This window comes from Misgurnus anguillicaudatus, chromosome 2 (assembly GCF_027580225.2).
Source record: "Misgurnus anguillicaudatus chromosome 2, ASM2758022v2, whole genome shotgun sequence".
NCBI lineage: Eukaryota > Metazoa > Chordata > Actinopteri > Cypriniformes > Cobitidae > Misgurnus > Misgurnus anguillicaudatus.
Window position 1 is genome coordinate 13,454,986 of NC_073338.2, and position 24,906 is coordinate 13,479,891.

The window sequence follows — 24,906 nt, forward strand, 5'->3', positions numbered from 1 at the left end:
GATTTATAGTTATTTTTCTCCATATTATTTAAAAAAAATATTGCCATTATAGCCCATATAGAACCACAGACAGGAATTATTTTATCAGTTTTAACGCTGAAGCTAATGCATCAGATTTCATCTTCATATCCAACTTTAAAACCTTATCCAACCAGGGTTTACGAGCATTGACTGTCTTTTAATTTTTGTATTTGCTTGCACATACCTTGAAAGGCTAGCCGGGTGCTTCAAGGGGTTTTCCGGGCGAGAAGCGAGGCGTTGCGTGTATGACAACTCGCAGGTATTGCACACCGCACGTGCACGTTAAATAACGTGAGCTTAGTCAAAGTCTATTTCAAGATCCAGAATATGCGTTAGCAGCCTTTGTTAATCGTTAACGATTTAGGAAAAAATATTGTGTTATTTAATGTTAAACTATGTGAGTGGCGCGGCAGGGATTTGGATAGCAGCGTCCAGTCAGTGTTGTTTTGATGACGTATGCAGCCTGGTGGCAGTGTTGCCAGATTGGGTGTTTTTTCCGCTACACATTAAGGCCTGTTTACAGTGTGTTTTAGACGGGTTTTCGCCTGTAAGACTCTATAGAAATCTGGCACCCTACTGAATGATGTTAAACTGAGAGAACGTGCCGTTCACAAGCCCCAGAATGAACAAGTTCACCTTGCGTTCATCAGGAAGTAATACAGTACGTTCAGTTCACGTCCGCACAAAATATGAACTAGTTCATAAACTTTCGTTCAATGAACTCGTTCAGGCACAACACTGCTTATTATTTGTATATATCAACATTTATCAGTGCACCACTAATATTTTTTTTATGAATCCGCTATATTACAGTTTTTTACAGACGCTAGGACACATTTCTCAATACTTAGGTCACTTTTGCAAAACTCTTCAAACAGTTCTCTTAACCAACTTTCAGCTTGGCAAAGAAGTTCATTTCACATTCAAAATGCACTACAACTACCAAAACACTTTATTCAGGTCTCAAATCAACTCATTCTTCCACAGAACACTAGCAAAGGTTAACAGCCGACAAACACACAAAACAATGACCTAAAAAACACTAACAACATGCAGCATTATACAATGTTTTCTTATTTAAAACAAGGACACATTTTTGTTTATAATTCACTGCAATATTTGTTACTGGAATGAATCAGACATAGTGCAAAAAATGTAAAATAAACTACAGAAAATATTGACGAATTCTGCATCGAGTAATTCCAAAATACATTTGTATAAGCACCATCCACTGATACAGATACAATCATAATGCTGCCAATCTACTTCGTCTTCTCCATTTGGCATTTATTTTTAAGATTTAAATATATTTCATTAAATATAAAATATTACTGTAGAAATGTAGCAAATTGCTGTCTTATTTAGTTTTGTATTATGTTATTGTTTTGAACATAAGTTTAACAGTTTTGAAAACAGTATGTAAGCATGTGCAAATGGGCCTGAACGTATAAAGAGTTTTGGCAGTTGTTGTGTCTGAGTGAGAAAAGACGCAAAGTTAACACAACCAGGATAATAACTAGCAAGCAACATGTCAAGGGTCAAGAGTCCAACTAAAACAAACACTAATCACAATAAGGGTGACTTAAAATGAAACAAAACATCAACATCTAAACCTAATAAGTGAATTGTGTTTTCTATAGCAATATATTTACTGAACATTCAGAAATAATGTTTTATAAAATAATAAAATGCAATGTTTCTCTATCTTTTACAGAACAATTAAACAAGTCAATATAATAAACAGTTGTTGTTTTAAACATTCTGTGAACATTAAAGCATGACATTGTCATAACGTTTAAAAATGGTAAAATGTAACATTACTCTAACGTTCAGACAACATAAACGTTCCTAGAACTTAAAGAAAACTGGACACTTTTTACATTGGCAGAATGTTTTTGGGAACCTTGGGAACTTTCAGGGAACGTTCTTAGAACTTTTTTCTTCTAGCTGGGCCACGATCGAGCTACCTGCAATTAAGACACGAGCTACCAGTAGCTCGCGAGCGACGTGTTGGAGACCCCTGATAAATAATGAGTTAGTTCAAACGTTAAATGTTGCCCGTAAATATGACGTCCAAAAAATTACCCAGTTCAAACATCAAAGTTGCCGTAAATATGACGTCCTAATGACGTCCAAAAAATTACCCAGTTCAAACGTCAAATGTTGCCGTAAATATGACGTCCAAGTAGGGTCATGGTTGGACGTCCAAATAGTGGACCTAGTTTGGACGTCAAATAGATGTCCAGAATTGGTCATAGACTGACGGACCCAATATAGACATGATCTGCACGTCTATCCGACGTCCTGTGTTTAGTGGGAAATATCTGAATTTTTTTTAAGAAAGTGAAGTAATCCTTTAAAGGTGCTCTAAGCGAATTCACGTGTTTTAGACATACAGCAAACATCTCCTCACTATCTGCTTGCTGCCTGTCTGCTGATCTAACTGTAAAAAACGCGATCTCTGTAGACAGCCCAGGCTCCACAAACTGCAATAAAAACAAAGTGGCCAAACATAGCACCACGAAACATAAGTTTTCCAGTCAATAAACGACAAGAAGGATTTGTGGGTGGGGGTTGGGCGCATTCATGAAAGCACAGAAGGGAGGGGGATGGGAGGAGTTAGCTACGCTCTGTCTGTTTGAAAACAGTTCAAACATCAACAAAAACTGATCACACAGATTCGCTTAGAGTGCCTTTAACACTTATACTTGAAATTCATTCTATGTTCTGAACAGAAAAGGAAATAAAGAGGCAAAAATCGGATTGCAGCTTTAAAATCAAAAGATAGTTTTAACAGTAAATAAATTGCTTACTCTAGTTTACAGTTTGAATCCTTCAGTTGATCAGAGAGACGCTTCACTTCTGAGTCTCCTGGGTTATTCCAGGTCAGATTTAGATTTCTCAGATGTGATGGGTTTGATCTCAGAGCTGAAGCCAAAGCAGCAAAACCTTCAGCTTCAATTTTGCAGTTAGACAGCCTGAAGAGAGGAGAAAATCTAATTTAATTTTAATTTATAATGCTACTAAATATAGTCACAACCATTATCCATACTGTACATATGTGCATATGCTTTTAAGAAGTTTCTTACTGTAATATTTCCAGTTTACAGTTTGTATTCCTCAGTCCATCAGAGAGCAGCATTACTCCTGAATCCTGCAGGTTATTGATATTCAGGTTCAGTTCTCTCAGACTTGAGGAGTTTGAGCTGAGAACTGAGGCCAATGATGAACAACTTTTTTTTGAAAGATTACAAGAGCTCAGACTGAAAGAGAAATGATAAGATAACAGTGTGTGTTAAGTGATCTGCAAACAGAACGATAATTGTTTGCCACACAAAAAGGCACTAAAGGTGTTGTAAGCTGTAAGTCCCCAAAAGTTTGTGCGCACGTGTAAGTGTGTTTAAAGCTATAGTTCGGCCAAAATGATATTAAACCCATGATTCACTAAGCCATCCGAGATGCATATGTCCATCATTTTTCAGACAAACACATTTTCAGTTATTTTGGAAAATGTTTTAGATCTTTCAGTTAATAAAATGTGAAGTTATGGGGTCCACGTTCTTCAAGTCCAAAAAAATTGTATGTATTCTTCACAAAATAAATCCAAACGGCTCCACGATGATAAACAAAGGCCTTCTGAGGGTAATCCGCACTGTTTTGTTGTAGAAATATCCACATTTAAAACTTTATAAACAAAAATAACTTGTTTCCGGTAATGCCACCATCTTAGTCGCGTCTGCATTCAGGATGAGAGCTTTGTCATACGTCACTAAGAAAAGTGTGTAGACTACGCTAATACTCTCTCCTGAATACAGAGGAGTCTAAGATGGTGGCGTTACCGGAAGTTAGATATTTTCATTTATAAAGTTTTAACTATGGATATTTCTACAACAACACAGCGCAAATTATCCTTAGAAGACCTTTGTTTATCATCCTGGAGCTGTTTGGATTTCTTTGGGGAAGCTGGAAGATATAAGACATTTTCTAAAATAACTGAAAATGTGTTTGTCTGAAAAATGATGGACATATGCATCTTGGACGGGTTCGCGGTGAGTAAATTATGGGTTTAATATCATTTTTGGCCGAACTATCCCTTTAAACACTTGTGCACAAGTTCAGCTAGGGTCACCCCAAAACATTTTTTAAATCTTATCAGATTTTCAAAATGTGAGAGACCACAAACATGGTGAAAAAATCTACTATTTACCAGTTTTGTTCCTATATTATTCCTATACTGCTATGTGGTCATCACAGCACACCACACATCTTCAAATTCCCATCACACAACGGGAGTAAGTTCACAAACAACGCAAACTGGACAGAGTGAACAGAAAATCTTGCGATTTCTCTCGTTGTCAAACGTGACATCTCACTTTGGACTACGGCTGTCACGATTAATCATGCAAATGTGCCTTTTCTTAATGAATGAATTTTAATGAATTATGGTGAAATCCTGGCACATCCCAAAGCCAGGGGGCGCTCTCGTGCAGAAACTCCCTTTGTGCCACAGAAGTAGCAGCATTACAAACGCTATTACAGGAAATGTCAACAGGAATATTTATATCGCTGTTCTTCAAATTGTCTCAGGTATTTTCATGATAATAAAGAATATTTTTAATGATTTTTGTCTTTTAAATGCACGTTATAAACAACTCCGACTCATAATGATTTGAGATTGATAAGGACATCTTACTGACCAAATGCTGTAGTACACGCACAAGCTGTGCATGAAACAAAGACTTGATTCAAAATCGATTCTACACACTACATGATTTCTCATCCTATATTCAACATGTTGAATTTTTCTGAGTGCTTCCGACATGCTTCTTTATTATTAGAGGCTTTTGGGTCATTGACTCATCAATGGTGACGATCAACAAAAGAAAGCTTCATGCTGCAATTCATGCTGGGTATCATCGTAGTACTAAACTAATTTATGACTCCCAGCATGCATTGCAGTTGATCATTTTATTTGAATTTATTTGATGATTTTCACCATTGTTGAGATTTGTAGGATGAGTAATGATGTCTGAATGTGTCAGCATTTCTTCTGTTTGTCTTGTCACGGTGTATTTACAAACCAAAACAATTATAATTCTCACAAATGAAATCAACATAATAGGGCTGAACGATGTGAGGAAAAGTTGCGATGTGCGATGACATTGTTTAATGTTGTGATGACGATGAGAGTTGCGATAAATATATATTTTTTCATGTTTTAGGGGCCATTCAAATGTCGCGCCTAAAAACACGTGGAAAACACTAGACATGTAGGTTATTGTCACATGACCTGCACGCTGCGCTTGTGTCATTCTGAAAAGTTAAAATGTTTTTGAAAAACCTGGAAAAACGAGCGTGTCGCGACTCGCGACCGCGGCGCTTCCAGAGCACACATTTGAAATAATGAACTTGAGCGCGCAATAGACGCAATATTAGAGTCACCGCTTCCACAGTACCTGTGTTTGCGGTGTCATCTCTCCTAAATCCAAAATAATTCCATGATATAGCTGAAGTGCTGTTCATTTTCACCACAACGTCTTCGTCTGACAACACATTTTCCTCACTCTTCCTCTCCTCTTTTTGCTAACAGGCACAGCGTCGCAACTGACACCTCACAAATTAATCTGAGCGTAGCTGACTTGGGGGTTCCCCTGATTGACCTAATAGCATGAACGCGCAAACCATTGCTGCGTCCGAAACCGCCTACTTCCATACTATATAGCAGGCAAAGTAGTGCTTTTTGCATGCTATATAGCATGGTAGTATAGGCGATTTCAGACGCAGCACATGTCTTCAGGACTAAACGTGATAGGTCAAACGTTTATTACATCCGCTAACTGTTTTCCCTTCATTCATCGCGTCAAAGGCTGTCTGTTGCGATGTGTTCATCGCGTGAGTTCATATCGTGATGACGATGAAAATTCGATGTATCGTTCAGCCCTACAACATAATCATGTAAAGCTGCTTAATATTATATTATTTTGACATCTTCACAAAAAGCAATCAGTTTAAACTTAACTTTGAAACACACCTTTCTTTTCCAATGCACATGTGTTTCTACATAAACACATACAAACACTAAAAAAAGAAAATAAAAAAATTGCTTAGATAATGTCAAGAGTCAATCACCCAACAAAAGCAAACATTGATCACAATAATGGTGATTTGTTGAAATTTCAATATTTTTCAATATTAATGGAGGGTGCAAACTTGATATTGATTCAATGGTATTAACATTGACAAATCAACAATTTTTAACATTGTTTCACTGGTTGCATGGTATCTGGGTAATCATTAACATGATTAATTATTATATGACTCAGGATTTGGTATAGATGAACCCAATCGCAGACAGAGATGAATAAACACTGACACTTTATTTAAACAAAACAAGCAAAACAAAACCCACGAGGGGGCAAAACAACATAAACAGGAAAAATATACTAAGACTGGAAACACTAAAACAGAACAAGACTAGACTGGACTAAACACTAAATATACAATGGCAAACTAGACTAGACTTAACAAAGTACTCACAGGCAAAATTGACAAGACACTGGAAATACGTGGTCAGCATTCACAATACAGACCACGCATTCCCCACACAAAACATTCTACTGTCAAAACCCTGCCATACTGACTAAACATGAAAAAATTAAACAAGGTTCCGGCAGGATCCTGACAATGACTTATAGAAAATATTCTGTAAATAACACATATTCCGAATGGGCAAGCAAAAATGTTTGCAAGGAGTGTTCGTTTTTTCAGGAAACATTAATGTTTTGGAGAAGAGCACGATGATAGCTATCTAAAGCTGGCAGTGGCCAGTATAAATGAGGTAAGTTTATGAACTATTTTTAAAGTTTATTATGTTCTGTAAGGGGAGATTTGTTATGAATGCATTAGAATATTTTTGTTACGCAAAAACAAAAAGCCTCCAAGAGCAAATATTTGTTATTACTGATGATAATTGTGTCCATTGCCAGATCTAGAGGGATGCTGTTTAGTGTGATACAAGTAACATTACTGTATGTTGTGGACTGGCTCGGCTCTTATGAACATTATCGTTAATATTATCCAGTAAAATCTTTGCTATGGTTGAAACGTACATAAGGTCTTCCTAGAAGTTGATAGATACTCTAATAATATGATGAAAGTTTCACTCACTTAAGTTTCTCTAGTTTACAGTGTGGATCTTTCAGTAGATCTGAGAGCCGCTTCACTCCTGAATCTCCTGGTTTATTTAAGCCCAGATTCAGTTCTCTCAGATGTGATGGATTTGATCCCAGAGCTGAAGTCAGAGCGACACAACCTTCAGCTCCTATACTGCAGTTAAACAGCCTGAAAAGAGAAATAAATCAAATTAGATACACAAGAACTTTTTTATACTTATACTACTGAAAATAATAATATTCAGCATACAAACATATACTGTAGGCATGTTAAACCTTATTTAAATATTTTCTTACTGTAATATCTCCAGTTTACAGTTTGTGTTCTTCAGTCCATCAGACAGCAGCTTCAATCCTGAATCCTGCAGTTTATTGTAACTAAGGTCCAGTTCTGTCAGACTTGATGAGTTTGAGCCAAGAACCGAGGCCAATGATGAACAACTTTTCTCTGTCAGATCACAGTTACTCAGTCTGAGAAAAAAAGCAAAATAATCCGGTTCAGCTCTTTCATTTTAGAGACCAAAATGTGTACCCATTATTATAGAACTTTTTTGGGTCATGTATGGCAAAGATACTTATTATTAATTACGGGAGAATCTGGGTTTCATTATTAATGTTCAATCATCATTGCATTATCTCATTAACTACAACACTGCTTCATTGTACATTTTTTGGTGTTAAATTAACACTGTTCAGTGTTCATACAGAAACCAACAACAGGGTGTTAAAGTAACACAGAAGCAGTGCTAGAGTTAATTGGATACTTAGGTGATTAAAGGGATAGTTTACCCAAATATTTTAACTCTTTCATCATTTTTTCACTGTCATGTTGTTACAAACCTTTATACATTTCTTTGTTCTGATGGACACAAAGAAAGATATTTTGAGGAATTTTACATCTTGTAAAAATGGACATAAGTGTCAGGTGTGCATAGAATGCGTTAGTCAGGCCCGGATTGGCCATAGGGAGAACCGGGAGGATTCGCTTGCCGGCCGCGCGTCTATTATATTTTAAATAAACTTGAGCGCGTCTTTTGAGTGCGCTTGCCGGCCGCGCGTCTATATTTTAAATAAACTTGAGCGCGTCTTTTGAGTGCGCTTGCCGGCCGCGGGTCTATTATCTTTTAAATAAACTTGAGCGCGTCTTAATACAAACGGGCTGGCGTCTAAACGTATTTTTTTATCCAAGTCATAGATGAATTCTCTATGAATAGTCATTATTCATCGTTTATTGCAAGAGGAACAAAAATCTATTTGATGCAAAACTCATTAGTTTCAAAAGTATATCCATGATGTTTTCTTTTTTTTAACACAATGTAGGCCTACGTTATTTAGCAATAGACATGATCTAAGTACTAAAAAAAAGATACAGATTATTTCCATTTGTTTCCAATGCATAGGCCCACTTGATAAATCTTGCTTGTGTATTGTATATCAGGGGTTTCCAAACGTTATCAACCCAACAGTTAATCTCAAGACTCACCATTTTTTAGAAATAGAAATATAGAGGAAAATACAAACACATTTGTTTCCTTTAGTTTTTGAATAAGTTTACTTTAGTAATATATGGTCTTATGGGCTGCATAATTATGGCAAAAATTATAATTGTTTACTGCATTTGCACGGAATATGAAATTATATATTTGAAAAATACAGTGAATTGCAAGGGTGCAGAGAACAGTGCACTACTGCAGACTTATACTACTGAGGGTTTAAAGATATTATTTTAATAGTCAGTCGTGAACTAAAGTGGGCCGGTCTAAGGCATGAAACTCCAGGGCTTGAAATGAGTCCCACTCCGGCCCTGGCGTTAGTGAAGTTTCAGCTTAAAATGGGTCAGAGCAAAAGTGCTGTTTCCATGTGTTTACATTTAAATGCAAATGAGCTACTGCTTTGGTTAAAAATAGATGATTCCTGTAATACAGTCTTGGACAGGGGTCTCCAACCTTTTTGTGAGCAAGAATTACCACCATGGATAAAACATCTGTAGGGTTACTTTTTTGATATAGTCTACTCAAAACTTTGTTTTTTATTTTATTTTACTTGTTGATATGTTTTATTATTATTTAAAATGTTAACATAGATTAAAGAAGCCAATCTAATATAAAAAATCAGTGATAAATAAATATTAAAATTGAGGCTATTAATAGAACGTCCCTTGGCGGTAAACTTACAGACTCTATGTTGGAGACCATTGGTCTAAAATAGAATCTTTAGCCTCATTAGGGCTACAATGTACTAACAAACACATTTAGAAAAGCTTTTGGGTCAGTGGCTGTGGGCGGGCTTTATCAGTGTGACATCACATTAACAAGGAATCAAAAAAGCATGTCTAATGAGACTGCTTTGGTTTGATGGGGATTAAAAAAGTTTTTTTCACTGCCAACAGGGGTTTATGTCCAAACACTTCGTAAAAGTGTATTTTTCATAATATCTGCCCTTTACATCTCTCTTTTTACAAAAGAGTGACTTTATTTCTGGCATTACTCTACATTTCTCTACAATTTTTTTTGTTGAGAATTTGAGATGTTTTTTGAAAATGTTTGGTCACCATTATGATGATCAATGTTTCCTTTAGTTAGGCAGTTTGACCTTTATGGTTTGTAAACTTTGCAACAGTATTAACCAAATACATGAGCACACATAACAATGTATATAAAGTGAAACTGAAGGATATTAAAGTTATTGAGATAATAAAGTTATGACTGAACATTAATAGTCCCTTTCACACATACAGTCTTTACTAGTAATTTACTGGTAAATTGCAGTTAAAGGGGCAGTGAATTTGTTGATTTTATTGTTTTATACTGTTGTCTGATGTCAACTTATGATGTTCGCATGGTTTTTACATTCAAAAACCTTAAAAGCAATAAGTAATAGGCTATTTTGTAACATGGATTAGTGTCTCTCTGGAGAAATGGTTCGTTTGAAGGGGCGGGCCGCATTGAAGACCTGAACGTAAACACCCACTGCCATGATTGGACAGCTTCATTCCCCATCATTGCATGTGGGGAAATGTTTTAAAAACATTAATGTGATAAAAATAGCAGCCGAACACAAATATGTTTGAGCCACAAAAGATTCTGGGTGCTAAAGATGATACACATAAATGACAATACGTATATTAAAGTAGAAACAAAACTCGACGCGACTAAATTACCGTATACAACACAGTAAGCGCGCATCAGAATCTAAACTGCGGCTAATAAATCCTTATCAATAACTTTGTATATTTCTATTGTGCTTGTGATGTTGCTTTTACATTCACGTAATGTTAAATACCACAGTTATATGATAAAAAATAAGCTTTGTTGAGTGTTTGACCTTTCAAACGCAACTCGACTAAATTACCGTATACAACACAGTAAACGGGCATCAGAATCGAAACTGCGGCTGATAAATCCTTCCTTATAACTAACTTTGTATATTTCTACCTTTAAATTACAGTCGTATTGTTAAGTGTTGTACTTTTATTAATCGTTTAATTTTTTTTTAGTAAATTAAAACAGTCAAACAAACGTGTTTAGACACGGATGTTACAACAAGACATATCAAGCGATCTCTTCTAACAAAGCAATAGTGAAACGCAGTAACTTAAATAAAGTAAAATGTCTTACTGTTATACTGCTGTGTCATTGTTGTCAGATCCAATATAAGTGGTGCTTTTAATCACAGTCTCTCTGCAAATCCAGCATCGACTTCTTTACAAATGAATCCGTGTACACAAAGTTAACAAACACTCCCAACACGAGCTGGAACTTCTTCAAAAGCAAACTTTATCCATGCATTGCTAATGTTATGTTCCAAGCCTCCGAATTAAAGTACAGTGGGGCAAAAAAGTATTTAGTCAGCCCCCGATTGTGCAAGTTCTCCCACTTAAAAAGATGAGGGGGGCCTGTAATTTTTATCATAGGTACACTTCAACTATGAGAGACAAAATGAGAGAAAAAATCCGGCAAAATCACATTGTCTGATTTTTAAAGAATTTATTTTCAAATTATGGTGGAAAATAAGTATTTGGTCAATTTCAAAGTTCATCTCAATACTTTGTTATATACCCTTTGTTGGCAATGACAGAGATCAAATGTTTTCTGTAAGTCTCCAGAAGGTTTTTACACACTGTTGCTGGTAGTTTGGCCCATTCCTCCATGCAGATCTCCTCTAGAACAGTAATGTTTTGGGGCTGTCGCTGGACAACATGGATTTTCAACTCTCTCCAAAGGATTTCTATGTGGTTGAGATCTGGAGACTGGCTAGGCCACTCCAGAACCTTGAAATTCTTCTTACGAAGCCACTCCTTCATTGCCCGGGCAGTATTTTTGGGATCACTGTCATGCTGAAAGACCCAGCCACGTTTCATCTTTAATGCCCTTGCTGATGGAAGGAGGGTTTTACTCAAAATCTCACGATACATGGCCCCATTCATTCTTTCCTTTACATGGATCAGTCGTCTGGGCACATGGCAGAAAAACAGCCCCAAAACATGATGTTTCCACCCCCATGCTTTACAGTAGGTATGGTGTTCTTTGGATGTAACTCAGCATCTTTCTCCTCCGAACACAAGAAGTTGAGTTTCTGCCAAAAGGTTATTTTTTGGTTTCATCTGACCATATGACATCTCCCAATCCTCTTCTGGATTATCCAAATGATCTCTAGCAAACTTCAGACGGGCCTGGAAATGTACTGGCTTAATCAGGGGGACAAGTCTGGCACTGCATGATTTCAGTCCCTGGCGGCATAGTGTGTGACTGATGGTAGCCTTTGTTACTTTGGTCCCAGCTCTCTGCAGGTTATTCACTAGGTCCCCCTGTGTGGTCCTGGTATTTTTGCTCACCATTCTTGTGATCATTTTTACCCCACAGGGGTGAGATCTTGCGTGGAGCCCCAGATCGAGGAAGATTATCAGTGGTTTTGTATGTTTTCCATTTTCTAATAATTGCTCCCACAGTTGATTTCTTGACACCAAGCTGCTTACCTATTGCAGATTCAGTCATCCCAGCATGGTGCAGGTCTACAATTTTGTTTTTGGTGTCCTTTGACAGCTCTTTGGTCTTGGCCATATTTGAGTTTGGAGTCTGACCATTTGAGGTTGTGGACAGGTGTCTTTTATATTGATAACAAGTTCAAACAGGTGCCATTAATACAGGTAACAAGTGGAGGACAGAGGAGCCTCTTAAAGAAGATGTAACAGGTCTGTAAAAGCCAGAAATCTTGCTTTTTTTGTTATTGACCAAATACTTGTTTTCCACCGGGATTTGCAGGTGAATTCTTTGAGAATCAGACAATGTGATTTTCTGGATTTTTTTTCTTATTTTGTCTCTCGTGAAGTGTACCTATGATAAAAATGACAGGCCTCTGTCATCTTTTTAAGTGGGAGAACTTGCCCAATTGGTGGCTGACTGGATACTTTTTTGCCCCACTGTATTTAGCTTCTGTGTTGTTCCCACGCGGTTCTTCCACAACCGAAAATGCGTTTCCATGGTATCATAACAGATCACCGCATCAAAATAAAAGTCTCTCCGAAAAAATTTATTTAAAAGCCATTTTGGTTACATTTGTCAATCTTTAAAGACATGTTTACTTGTTGAGACACACATGTGTCACGCGAAGCTGTAGGCGGGGCTACAAAAGTGGTGGTTTTATTTGGATTTGGGAGGTGCTTCAATTCTACTTTGACATATTTTTTCGAATCCCACACTGGCTTGTTTTACTGGCTTGGTGCCAAAAACTGTTATATTTCAGTAGCACGGACGTTTTCAGTTTTGAAACTTGCAGGATGTTCATTTAAGTATGATGACCTCTTATATAATAAATTATAAAGTTAAAATTGAGTATTTGATTCACCGCTCCTTTAACATGTCATGTGTGAACAGAACTCTTTTTGGGTAAAACAGTGCTGTCAATTTACCAGTAAGAGTAGGGTGACCAGAAGTCCCGAAAAATTCGGGACAGTCACGAAATCTAAGATGCTGTCCCGAATCCCGAATCCTGCTCTAATTGTCCCGAAAATTATACTGAAGCTGGGGCTGGACACACCAAAGCTTTTACGCCTGCGGCCGGCGCATGTTTTCAATTGATTCCAATGGAAACTCTGCGTTTTTCTCAAATAATCAAACAGCTAGCGGGTTTTTTCCGCGCTGAAACCCGGCGCTCGGGGTTCAAAAATATTAAACTTTGAGAGAAAAGCTCCGCTCGTCAATGTCAGTTCTCACAGGGCCGTCCAATTACAGTGGAGGGGGGGGCGGGACATTACCACAGCAACCAACCGGCTCACAGCTGAAGTATCACAGTTACTAAAGCGCTCGGCTGAAAAACAGCTGGCATTTAAAAGTGCTGATGTCTCCAGCCCCTTAATCTTAATCTGAATCCCACTCAGTTAAAACATCCGCGAAATATGCTGACATTGTATTGTTTCTATTACTTTATCTAATTCATCTATATTGCAAGAAAGACAATAGGACAATTTTGTTTAATAGAGTAGATTAAGAGAGCGAAAGTTGCAGCAGCCACGAGGACAGTTGAAAGTGCTGGCTGGCAGTGACAGTCAGTCGCGTGAAGGAGTCAGATTGGTGACGAGGCACTGTGTTAAAAAATACGTCTATACGTATTATATAAATGTATGTACTTATATTAATAAAAATATAATTTGGTTCAGTAACTTCCGTTTAAAATTCATTATCTTTTAGTATTAAGTAAATGAAAACTCCCCGTAACGTCTGACCCCCGTCCCGAATTTCAACCAATCTCATCTGGTCACCCTAAGTAAGAGAGGTTGTAAGATTAGCAGTAATGCTGGCATTTAGAATGGAAGACGTTAGAACACGCTGACAGCTTTGGGCCAATCAGAACATTTTGATACAGATGACGCGTTTAACACCCCCTCCCAGAATCCGCCATTGTTTAAACCCCATTCACACAGACCTTTGGTCCCAGAAAATACCCGTAAAATTGCCAGACAAGCGTCTGTGTGAACACAAACTCGTCCCGTTAAAGGACAAGTTCGCTATTTTACACTTAAAGCCCTGTTTGTGATGAGGTAGAACGGTTTTGACTGAAGTTTCAGCATATGCGGCTGCCCCGAGAATTTTCGGGTGTTTGTGTTTCAGCTCCTACCTTTACAATGGGTTTAATGGTGCACTGGAACAATCCTTTCTAAAATGCAACTTTCGTTTACAAAGACTTGAAACTCACCGAGTGGTCAGGGGTGTTCACTGGTGTGCTATCACAGGAATCGCGTTAAAAGATGCTTTCCAACAGTTGTTTTAGCATTCGTTGTTAACTTGTGGACCTATTTTTCCAAATGCCCCACACTCGTATATTCTTCCGCTTAGAGCTTGAATAATAGACACTCCAGCCCAGGTGGTGGCGCTAATCTGCCATTGCCAATTGCAAGAATAGAAACAAAGTTCCCGGTGCGGAATAATACCGTACCTCACAGCACAACTAATACAAGTCAATGGAGTTGGCAAAAACATCGATAAAACCTGTTGGAATGCGTATTTTGCAGCGATTTTTGTGTGAGCATACCAGTGAACACCCCTGACCACTCGGTGAGTTTCACGTCTTTGTAAACGAAAGTTTAATGCATTTTAGGAAGGATTGCTCCAGTGCACCATTAAACTCATTGTAAAGGTAGGAGCTGAAACACAAACACCCAAAAATTTTCGGGGCAGCCGCATATGTCGAAATTTCAGTCAAAACCGTTCTATTTCATCATAAACAATCTGAAAATAGGGCTTTAATTGTAAAATACTGAACTTGTCCTTTAATCTTCTGGGATCGTTGCCAGAAAGAGGACCTAGTCAGATACACGGATAACCCTCTGTGTGAACAAGAAGCTGCAAGAATGCTGTAATGGGCGTGTCGTAGTACAACACAAGTTATGGTTCAGCTCCTTACAACGAGAGATAACATGCATATAAACATTCACCACGAGAAATGTTGCAAACTATATTGACGCAGTTATCAGGAAATGATAAATGAGACGCATAAACAATGCTCTTTTAAATGAGGGATTTACAACATTCACGACGAGAAATGTCAGCAAACTGGATTGAAGCAGATATCATGTAAGTTAGCTTGTCATTTACTGCATTGAAACGGAGATCATTCAGCAGCATGAAAGAATATCGCTTCACATGCTCATTTGAGCTATAATAAACGAAAATACCCGCACGTCATCCCAACAAGATATATCGTTCAGCTCCTCAAAATGCGTGTTTTAAATGCATATAAACAATCACGATGAGAAATGTCTGAAAACTGTATTACAGCAGAGATCAGGGAGCTCGTCAAATATCCACTCTGAAGCTAAAAAGATTCACCAGCATAGAACTGTGCATTCACGCGCTCCTTTGTAAAAAAAATGCACGCGAGTTGTTTCTGGAGAGAGGAATAATAAATACTTTGCAAAATTCATTGGCTGTCCACACGGAGACGCGTATCGCTGTATACGTATAAATTTGTTATCGTATTGGCGTTTCATCCACACGGATCCAGCGTTTTGGGAGACTGAATCCGCTATTTTTTGAAACCGGGTCCTAAAGTGGATAAATCTGAAACCGACACCCTTGCGGTTTCGTCTGTACAGCCAATCCGTATATTTTGTGAAGCGAAAACGTCATCACATCACGTGTCGGAAGCGCCACACGTAACAGCAACAGCAATAACGGCGGACTATGTGATTGTGTTCGTGCTACAGAAGCTACTAAAGCCTACTAGCTTTATTACAGCAAAATCTATTGCTTCTATGCAATTGTGGTGACCAACAAGCGATAATGGACAACACCATACGTTGGTTATGCCCATGCTCAAAGTCTTCTTCTCCGTGTATAGTGTATATCTGTGGCAGAATTACAGCGCCCCATGCTGGTCCGGCATATATACTACACCGCTTTCAGTCGGTTTCAGTGGTTTCGTGTTTACGGATTATTTTTTTAGAGCTAGGAAAAAAATTATCGGATAAGTAATGCACCGGCTTTGTGTGGACATAGCCTCAGACACTGCGTAGAAGAGAGGGCGGGACTTTCAACAGGTCACGTGTCTTTTCGGGACCATCAGATGCCGGGTAATCTTGGCAGTGTGAATGAACAAAAACGCTAACTATTCCAGAAAAATCCAGGATGCCTGTCCCGTGTATTTTACGGAATTTCTGTGTGAAAAGGGCTTAACAAATACAACACTGAACTCGCTGTGCGGCAGTTTAGAGGTAACTTCTTCTTCCTCATCGAGTTTACCCGTATTTTGGTACGGATATGTGAATGATATTCTACTGGTAAAAGACAACACTTCACTGCCTGTGTGAACAGCACATATTTGTATTTACTGGTAAATTCATTCTGGTAAATTCATGGTAATTTACCGAATTTACTTTGTGAAAGAGGCCTATGATGCTGTTTCTGCTAAAATCACATGAGTTTGCCAGTTTGAAATGTGCACCAAACCACTGATATCAAATGATTGGTAAATGTTTTGCTTTGGTAAGTATACTTGGACATGGTTCACCTTTTTTCCACAATAAGTAAAATGCATGTCAAACTTTTTGTCATGAGGTTTTTGTTATTACACTTTAAATTAAATTTATGAAATTTTGTCTTACTATAGCTTGAATGAAAAATAATAAAATGCTGTATAAATTAATTTAATTTTATAAATTCAAAGTATTTCACTGTGGACTTCCAGAAAAGTCTGTTCTATCAGTAAGTGTAAAATAAAAGTATGGTATTCATAACATTTCTAATAAATTACTTTGATAATTACTGTGAAAGTAATGCAATTATTAGCCACTATTTTTCTATTATAACAGTGAAATTTTTTACGTTGGACTTTAAAGCAACATCACATTATAACATCAAGTAAATGCTTTTAATATTAATTTATGGATGGAATTTCAATATTTTTCCCATAATAATTGCCGTTTCAAAAATGATATTGATTCAGTACAATTAACATTGGAGCATCAGCAATGATTCAGTGGTTGCTTGCTATCTGGGATAGTGTAACAGTTCTCTATACAGTATGTGTTATATACTTAAGTTTAATTCTATAAAGTCTTACCCATAAAGTATTATACAAAAGTGGATGAATAAAACAAGAGTCTGAGTATGGTGATAGTTTACTTACTGTAGTTTTTCTAGTTTACACTGTGGATCCTCCAGTAGATAAGAGATCAGCTTTACTACTGAATCTCCTGGTTTATTATCATTAAGATTCAGTTCTTTTAGATGTGATGGGTTTGATCTCAAAGCTGAAGCCAAAGCAGCACAACCTTCAGCTCCAATACTGCAGCAAGACAGCCTGCAGAGCAAAGAAAAAAATCCTTATACTTAAAAAAACATCTCAACTTTTCAGAATGCCGCAAGCGCACTGCAGGTCATGGTGACAAGAACCTACGCACCTAGCGATTTCCATGCGTTTTTAGCATAGACTGTAAAAAAAGATGGACGACACGATGTCACCTCCCTCAGAGTCCCGTTCGTTTGAATGGAGAGGGTGGGGTTTATGACTTGTACTGCAGCCAGCCAGGGGGTGATCAAAGAGCCAGAGGCTTCACTTTTCAAGACATATGAAGCCCACCCGGTTTTTACTGTGCTTAAGTACCCAGAAAATACCAAGTCTACAGTGACAAAACTCTTCATACTATAACTCTTAAAGAGGCCCTTCCACATAAAACCGTTATTACTTGTATTTTTTGATGTGTTAGGTCCATATGTGTTTGTGTTGTGTCGTGAATGTGAAAATTAACTTCCACCTCCTCTGTCAGCTCTAGCCACTGAAAAGAAATAAGAGGAGAAATCAGGTCAGTTAGAAAAGCTTATCAGTGTGACGTGGAACTGATCGAGGTCATTACTATTCATGAGCTCTTCAACTTGAGACTGCGCCCACATAATACGTGTAGTTGAGTTAGTTTTCATTACAGCAAGGATGGCTAAACGTCAACCATACCGTATTTGGGCCATTGTTTTTCGTCGAGAGACATCATTCCTATTAAACGAGGGAATCACAACAGTTGCTACATGTTTGGATGTTCAGAAGAACGCTGGATTTGAAGAGAGACTTAAAAAGCAATGCTACTCCATCAATATTGGATCTGACCAGAATGGCGCAGCTTATGTGAGTAAAACACTTTAGTCCTATGTGTCACTGTGGCGGCCGGTGTTTTCTCTTCCGAGGGATGCAAATTCATGCTGCACACACGTTGAAAGGGTTTATGATAATAGACACGCGGGTGTGAGTAAAACACTTAAGTATGTGTCACTATCAGTTGCGGCCGGGACTTCTCTTCAGAGGGACGCGATTCACGCGAATTCATGATGCACACGCATCGAATGTGATAAAAGACACATGTGTGTGTTTGTGCGTTCGTTACACGCTTATGTAAAGGGCTTATGTAAAAGACGTTTGTGTGTGGGTGTGTGTGTTTGTGCGCGCGTGCGTGCGCTGCTACACGTGCATCGAAAGGGTTTACAATAAAAGACACGTGTGTGTGTGTGTTTCTGTGTGTGTTTTTGTGCGTGGGTTTACGATAAAAGACATACGTGTGTAAGAAAGACACTGTGTCTTAAGACACTCACTTAAAGGGGACATATTATGAGATTTTTTTAAAGATGTAAACTAAGTCCTAATCTAGGTCTGAGCAAAAGTGTGCCGTTTTGGGTGTGTCATTTAAAATGCAAATGAGCGGATGAAGTTAATCACTGATCACAATGATGGTGGTTTGTTGTAATTGAAACTCTATTGTGCTGTGAATTATTTTCTCTCTCTCTCTCTTTCTCTCTGTACTAAATAGTTGTGCTGTGGTTGGATAGTGCAGATAAAGGGGGCAGTATTACCTTATTCTGACATCACAATAAGGGCCAAATTACAATGACCTATTTTTTCACATGCTTGCAGAAAATGGTTTACCAAAACTAAGTTACTGGGTTGATCTTTTTCACATTTTCTAGATTGATAGAAGCACTGGGGACACAATTATAGCACTTAAACATGGAAAAAGTCAGATTTTCATAATATGTCCCCTTTAACATTAAACTGATTTCACATGAGATTAAATAAGTATTGAAAGTTAGTTTGACTACGAAAAACTGTTATCCAATCATAGCAGTGGGCGTTTACTTCCAAGTCGTCAATGCAGCCCGCCCATTAAAACGGATCATTTCTTTAACCAGCCTACAAACCAGGGTACAAAATGGCCTATTACTTATTGCTTTTGATGTTTTTCGATGTAAAAACGATGAAAACGTCATGAGTAGACCTCAGACAACAGTATAAAACAATAAAAACTACAGAGGAAGGGCACCTTTAAATCTGTAAAAAATAATTATATGTAGGCTAGACAATTATATTTAAAATATGTTTTTAAATAACACATCCTTAAAATGTATCATAACCGTTGCCTAGGTTTCGCCTAGGTTTAAAATACACTGGGTAAGTGCAGAAAGCTGCTAGCAAATGTAAATATTTAAAAAGAAATCATATTAAATGTGTCATAATCTCCATTCCTTTATATCCGTCCTCAGGTGATGTGAAGTGCTTGCTCTGGCAAGATAATCTTAAAGGGGTCATAGCGTGAAAATCTGACTTTTTCCATGTTTAAGTCCTATAATTGGGTCCCGGTGCTTCTATCAACCTAGAAAATGTAAAAAAGATCAACCCAATAGCTTAGTTTGGGTAAACCATTTACTGCAAGCATGTGAAAAAATAGGTCGTTCAGAATTCGCCTGTTTTGTGAGGTAGATAGCAAGGCGAATTACAATAATACCGCCCCCTTTATCTGCACTATCCACAGCACTGCCATTTAGTTCAGAGAGAAAGAGGGGGAAAAGAAGCAACTGACAGAACAATTGAGTTCCAATTACAACAAACCACCATCATTGTGATCAGTATTTGCATTTCATCCACTCATTTGCATTTTAAATGACACACCCAAAACGGCACACTTTTGCTCAGACCTAGATTAAGACTTAGTTTACATCTTTACAAAAATCTCATAGTATGTCCCCTTTAAGGAAGTGGCTTGGCCTTCCCAGGTGCCTCAGCAGTATTGGACTTTATGGCAAAGGGATGCTACATCTGTCCATTAGCAGTCTGGTAGAGGAGTACAAGTGTGCCAAAGTCAGACTGGAGATCCATTTGTAGCCCAAGCTGCCCCCATCTTGGCCACCGGAATGAAGTGGACCCTGTTGGCTACAACTGAGCAGGCAAAGGCAGCACTTAAACACAAAGACATTGTGGGCCAAGTGCAGGAGGGGAGGAGTTGTCTTGGACTTGGGGCCAGTACACCAGTGTGGAGCAAGGCCTCTCCATCTCAGAGACGCAAGATGGTGGTCCTGGAGGTATGTCGGGAGGAGGAAGCAAGAAGGTGCGCCCAAGCTGTGGCACAGGCAAAGCAGGAGCAGTGGATGGCATGGGAAGAAGTGGAGAAGAGGAAGATCTCCTGGAAAGAGCTGTGGCAGATGGAGGCATTCAGGGCAAGCTTTACCGTCAGGGCTGCCAAGGATGTCCTGCCTTCTCCCACAACCCTAAGCCAGTGGTATGCCGAGGACCCTGCATGCCCTCTATGCTCAAGTTTAGCAACACTGAAGCACATCTTAGTGGAATGCAAGATCAGCCTCACCCAAGGCCGTTACACCTGGCGGCACAACCAGGTGCTGAAGTGTCTTGCTGCAGTGTTGGAAAGTCGACAGACAAGTGTGAATGCCCATCCTCCCCCATCATCCCAGTGGCAGCCAACACCATTTGTTCGGGAGGGTGAGGGTCAAGCCAACCTTACCACCATGAGATCAGACTCTGGTCAGCTGGGCAGAGCAAGGGACTGGAAGCTGTTAGCAGACTTGAACAAGAAACTCTGCTTCCCAGCTGAAATTGCAGCCACCAACCTGTGACCACACCTTGTTTTGTCAGCCTCGCTCAAGCTTGTCTACACCATTAAGCTCACTGTGCCCTGGGAGGGTGCAGTGGAGAAGGCCTATGAAAGGAAAAGGCTGAGATACACTGAACTTGCAACCGATGTGAAACAAAAAGGTTGAAATGTAAAGGTACGCCCAGTGGATGCAGGTTGCAAAGGGTTTGTAGCAACCTCAACATCCAGGCTACTCAGGGAGATCCCAGATAACAAAATTGCTGTGGCCCAGATCTGGCTCACATCTGACACCTTCATCTGGCCCACTTTTGGCATGGAATGATGGCACTTCTTTTTTTCCAGATCTTTGCCACAAGCAAGTTGTGAAAATACCACATGTCAGCCAAGCACAAAGCAAATAATGCAGATCTGGCTCAAATCTGGGTAATGTTTATTTAAATTCTGGCCCAGATTTGGCCCACACCTGGCATGATTGATGGCACTTGTGTGGTCCACTCAAGCCAGAGTGATGCAACAATCCCAATATGAATCTCAACCATGGTGACAATTAAATGAAAAACTTCATGCTGCAATGCATGCTGGGTATTAACAAAGTACAAATCTCATCCAGGACTCCCAGCATGCATTGCGACATGGATCAATAATTAACTTTTTACAAATTTCTTTGTCATCATGGTTGAGATTCATAGTCTGATTCTTGATGTTTGTAGATCCCAAATTTATAGCGGTTAATTTTTGTCAAAGTTTTTAAACCTCCTTAATATCAAACTGCTGTGAAAGTGCAGGACAGAAAAAAACTCTTGAGAGTTAACCAATTAATTAGATGATGATTTTTATCATTACACCAACCACCACAGAATTGCAACTTTATTGCAATTGACGTTACACTACCATAACAAATGTGGTTTATACACAAAGTAAGGTAACCACAGAACAACTAATAAATAAGTCAAGGGTCCAACTAAAACAAACACTAATCACAATAATGGTGACTTAAAATTAAACAAAGCATCAACATCTAAACTAAGAAGTGAATTGTGTTTACTACAGCAAAATTTTTACTGAACATTCAGAAATAATGTTTTATAAAATAATAAAATGCCATGTTTCTCTATCATTTACATATCAAGCAAACAAGTCAATATAAAAACAGTTGATGTTTAAAACATTTTTGGGAACTTTCAGGGAACGTTCTTAGAACTTTTCTCTATTAGCTGGGTATGTGAATCACTTCAGACTCACACCCACATGAACCTGTGCTTACTGTGCAATATCTTTGCCAAATGGGCCCTGATGCGTCTTTACAGCTGGGCCACATTTGCAACATCATATATGGGCCACTTCAGACTCACACTGAAATGAGCCGGTGCTTACTGTGCCATATCTTTGCCAAAACTGGCCCAGACACGTTTGCAAAGAACTGGGCCATATTTGCTGCAACATGTGAGGGCCACACTTGGTTTATTCCAAAATTAGGCCGTGTCTGTTGTGCAGCATTTTTGCCAAAGGTGGCCCATATTTGTTGTTTGATATTTTGGGCCATATTCACTATTTGTCGGATGGGCCACTTTTGGTTCATATTCAGATGACATGTTGCCGTGAGCACCGCAACTTTGCCTATAAAGGCCCACATGTGATTTGATATATTTTGCCCATTTTTTCTATTTTACATGTGAGCCACTTTAGGTTCACATCCCTTTTATTCGGGCCATAAGAAGGCCAGCAGTGCCGCATCTTTGCCTGAAGTGGCCCGCATGTGCTTGCTATCTGGGATGGTAGTGCGAGGAAAGGCCCACCAGCAGGCAGTCAAAGACCTCTCCGCAGCTGCAGAAAAGGGAAGCCAGTGGCTGTGGGTGAAGAGAAAAGACTCCGCTTGGGTCTTCAAGTAAGTTGATGGCACCTAGGGCGCTGGGACCCTGCAAGTAAGCCTACAATGGCCCTTTATGGGCCCACTTAGGGCTAGTCTAAGGGCCCCGCGCAGGTTTGCTCATTGGCAAAACGTTGGCCCTTTAGCGCTGGCCCTGCGCAGGCAGCCCTCACTTAGCCGCCAGGAAGCCCTCATACAGCAAAATCCCCAGAGTTAAATAAACACTGCTGGATGTATACACCGTCCCATCCCACAGAGCGTCAAAAAGCAACAATGAAGCAGAACTAAAAGCTCCGTCATCCTCTTTCTCAACATCTCCGTCTGAAATATAAAATTGCATTTTCCATCTTACTTGTAGAGTCATTTTCTTAACTTATGTTGAGATGTTGGCTGTTTCATTTGAAGTCACCATAATTGTGATCAGTGGTTGTTTTGATTGGACTTTGACTCTTGTCCGTTGGCTTGTTGGTGTTTTCTAACTGCTATATCTAAGTGTGTTTAAAACACATGTTATAGCAAAGAAAAGGCAATTGTAGTTGAATATTGATGGTTGATACATAAACATTGTCAAACATAATCATTTAATGAACAGATTTATTAATATAGTTTTCCCCACTCATCAGAAGCATCATTTTCTGTTAATAATGAAATACTACAGTGTAAGGTCCAGAACTCTCATAGCAGTTTATTATTCTGAAGGATTTTAATATTGTGCACATAAACATTAACCACTGCACAATGTAGATGCACAGACATCAAGAATCAGAGTATAAATCTCAACAATGGTGACAAAGAAAATGGTAAAAAAATGTCATTATTTATTCATGCCGCAGTGCATTCTGGGAGATTTGTAATTTGTTGATACCCAGCATGCATTGCAGCATGAAGCTTTTCGTTTTATTGTCACCATCATTGTGATTCATACTCTGATTCTTGATATTTGTGTGTCTACATTGTAGAGCAGTTAATTTTAAGTGTCAGTGTTTCAAAATTCTTCAGAAAGACATACTGCTAAGAGAGAGCTCGATCTCACACTATAGTATCACATTGTCAGAGAAAGATCCTTCTGTTAAGTGTGCAAACAATAAATTCATACATAGGTTTTTATATGATGATGTTCAGATTTTATTTACTGAATTGACCACCACCAAAGGATCGCATGCTGCCATAACAAACATGTTTTAAACACACAAAGTTATAGCAATCAAAAGACTGAACAAGGCAAGAGTCAAGAGTCAAGTTTAACTAAATCAAACACTGATCACAATAGTGGTGACTTTAAATGAAACAAAATCTCAACCTAAAGTAAGAAAATGACTCTACAAGTAAGATGTAAAATGCAATTTTAGATTTCAGACAGAGATGGTGAGAGAGAGGATAACAGCGGTTTTAATTCTGCTTCATTGTTACTTTTTAACACTCTGTAAGATGGGACAATATATACATCCAGCAGTGTTCATTTAACTCTGGGGATTTCTCTATGTGAGGGCTAAGTGAGGGCTGCCCATGCAGGGCCAGCGCTAAGGGGCCAACGTTTCGCCAGTGAGCAAACCTGTGCGGGGCCCTTAGGCTATGCCCATACAGGCCCATCGTAAGCTTACTTGCAGGGGATTCACTGCTGAACCCATGGAGGTGTCATGGGCCTATCAGCGAAACACACAGGAAGAAGGGGGCCCACTTGACAAGCCAAAGGGTGCCATCACTCAATTGACCATCCCACGGAGTCTCAACGATGCCTCAGGTAAGTATTAAAAGATATAAACAATTGACTGGTGTTGCTGGGTAATTGCGGCAGATATTTTGCCACTGTTTGCCACTGAACTTGCATTAACGATGACAGTGGGGTGTCTGGCCTTAGTCAAACGGGTTGGCGTGTATGGTCGGGTTGTGGTGAGATTGTGGCGTTAAAGATTGAGGTTAGGCCATGTCAAGGGTTTATGCGCTGGGCTATGCGAAAGGAGCAACCTCAGGAGATGGAAGGGCTG

The 24,906-nt window shown here is 38.8% G+C and overlaps 1 protein-coding gene across 1 annotated transcript in view; it reads right to left on the reverse strand.

Moving 5' to 3' along the window:
- Nucleotides 1-2,830: 2,830 nt before the first annotated feature.
- Nucleotides 2,831-24,906, reverse strand: part of LOC129441922 (protein NLRC3-like) — a 62,646-nt gene continuing 40,570 nt past the window's right edge. The window contains exons 9-13 of the mRNA XM_073872926.1: nucleotides 17,316-17,489; nucleotides 7,491-7,664; nucleotides 7,189-7,362; nucleotides 3,111-3,284; nucleotides 2,831-2,999 (exon numbers count right to left, since the gene is read on the reverse strand). Coding sequence (XP_073729027.1) covers nucleotides 2,831-2,999; nucleotides 3,111-3,284; nucleotides 7,189-7,362; nucleotides 7,491-7,664; nucleotides 17,316-17,489 — 865 coding nt within the window. The remainder of the gene's footprint in view (nucleotides 3,000-3,110; nucleotides 3,285-7,188; nucleotides 7,363-7,490; nucleotides 7,665-17,315; nucleotides 17,490-24,906) is intronic.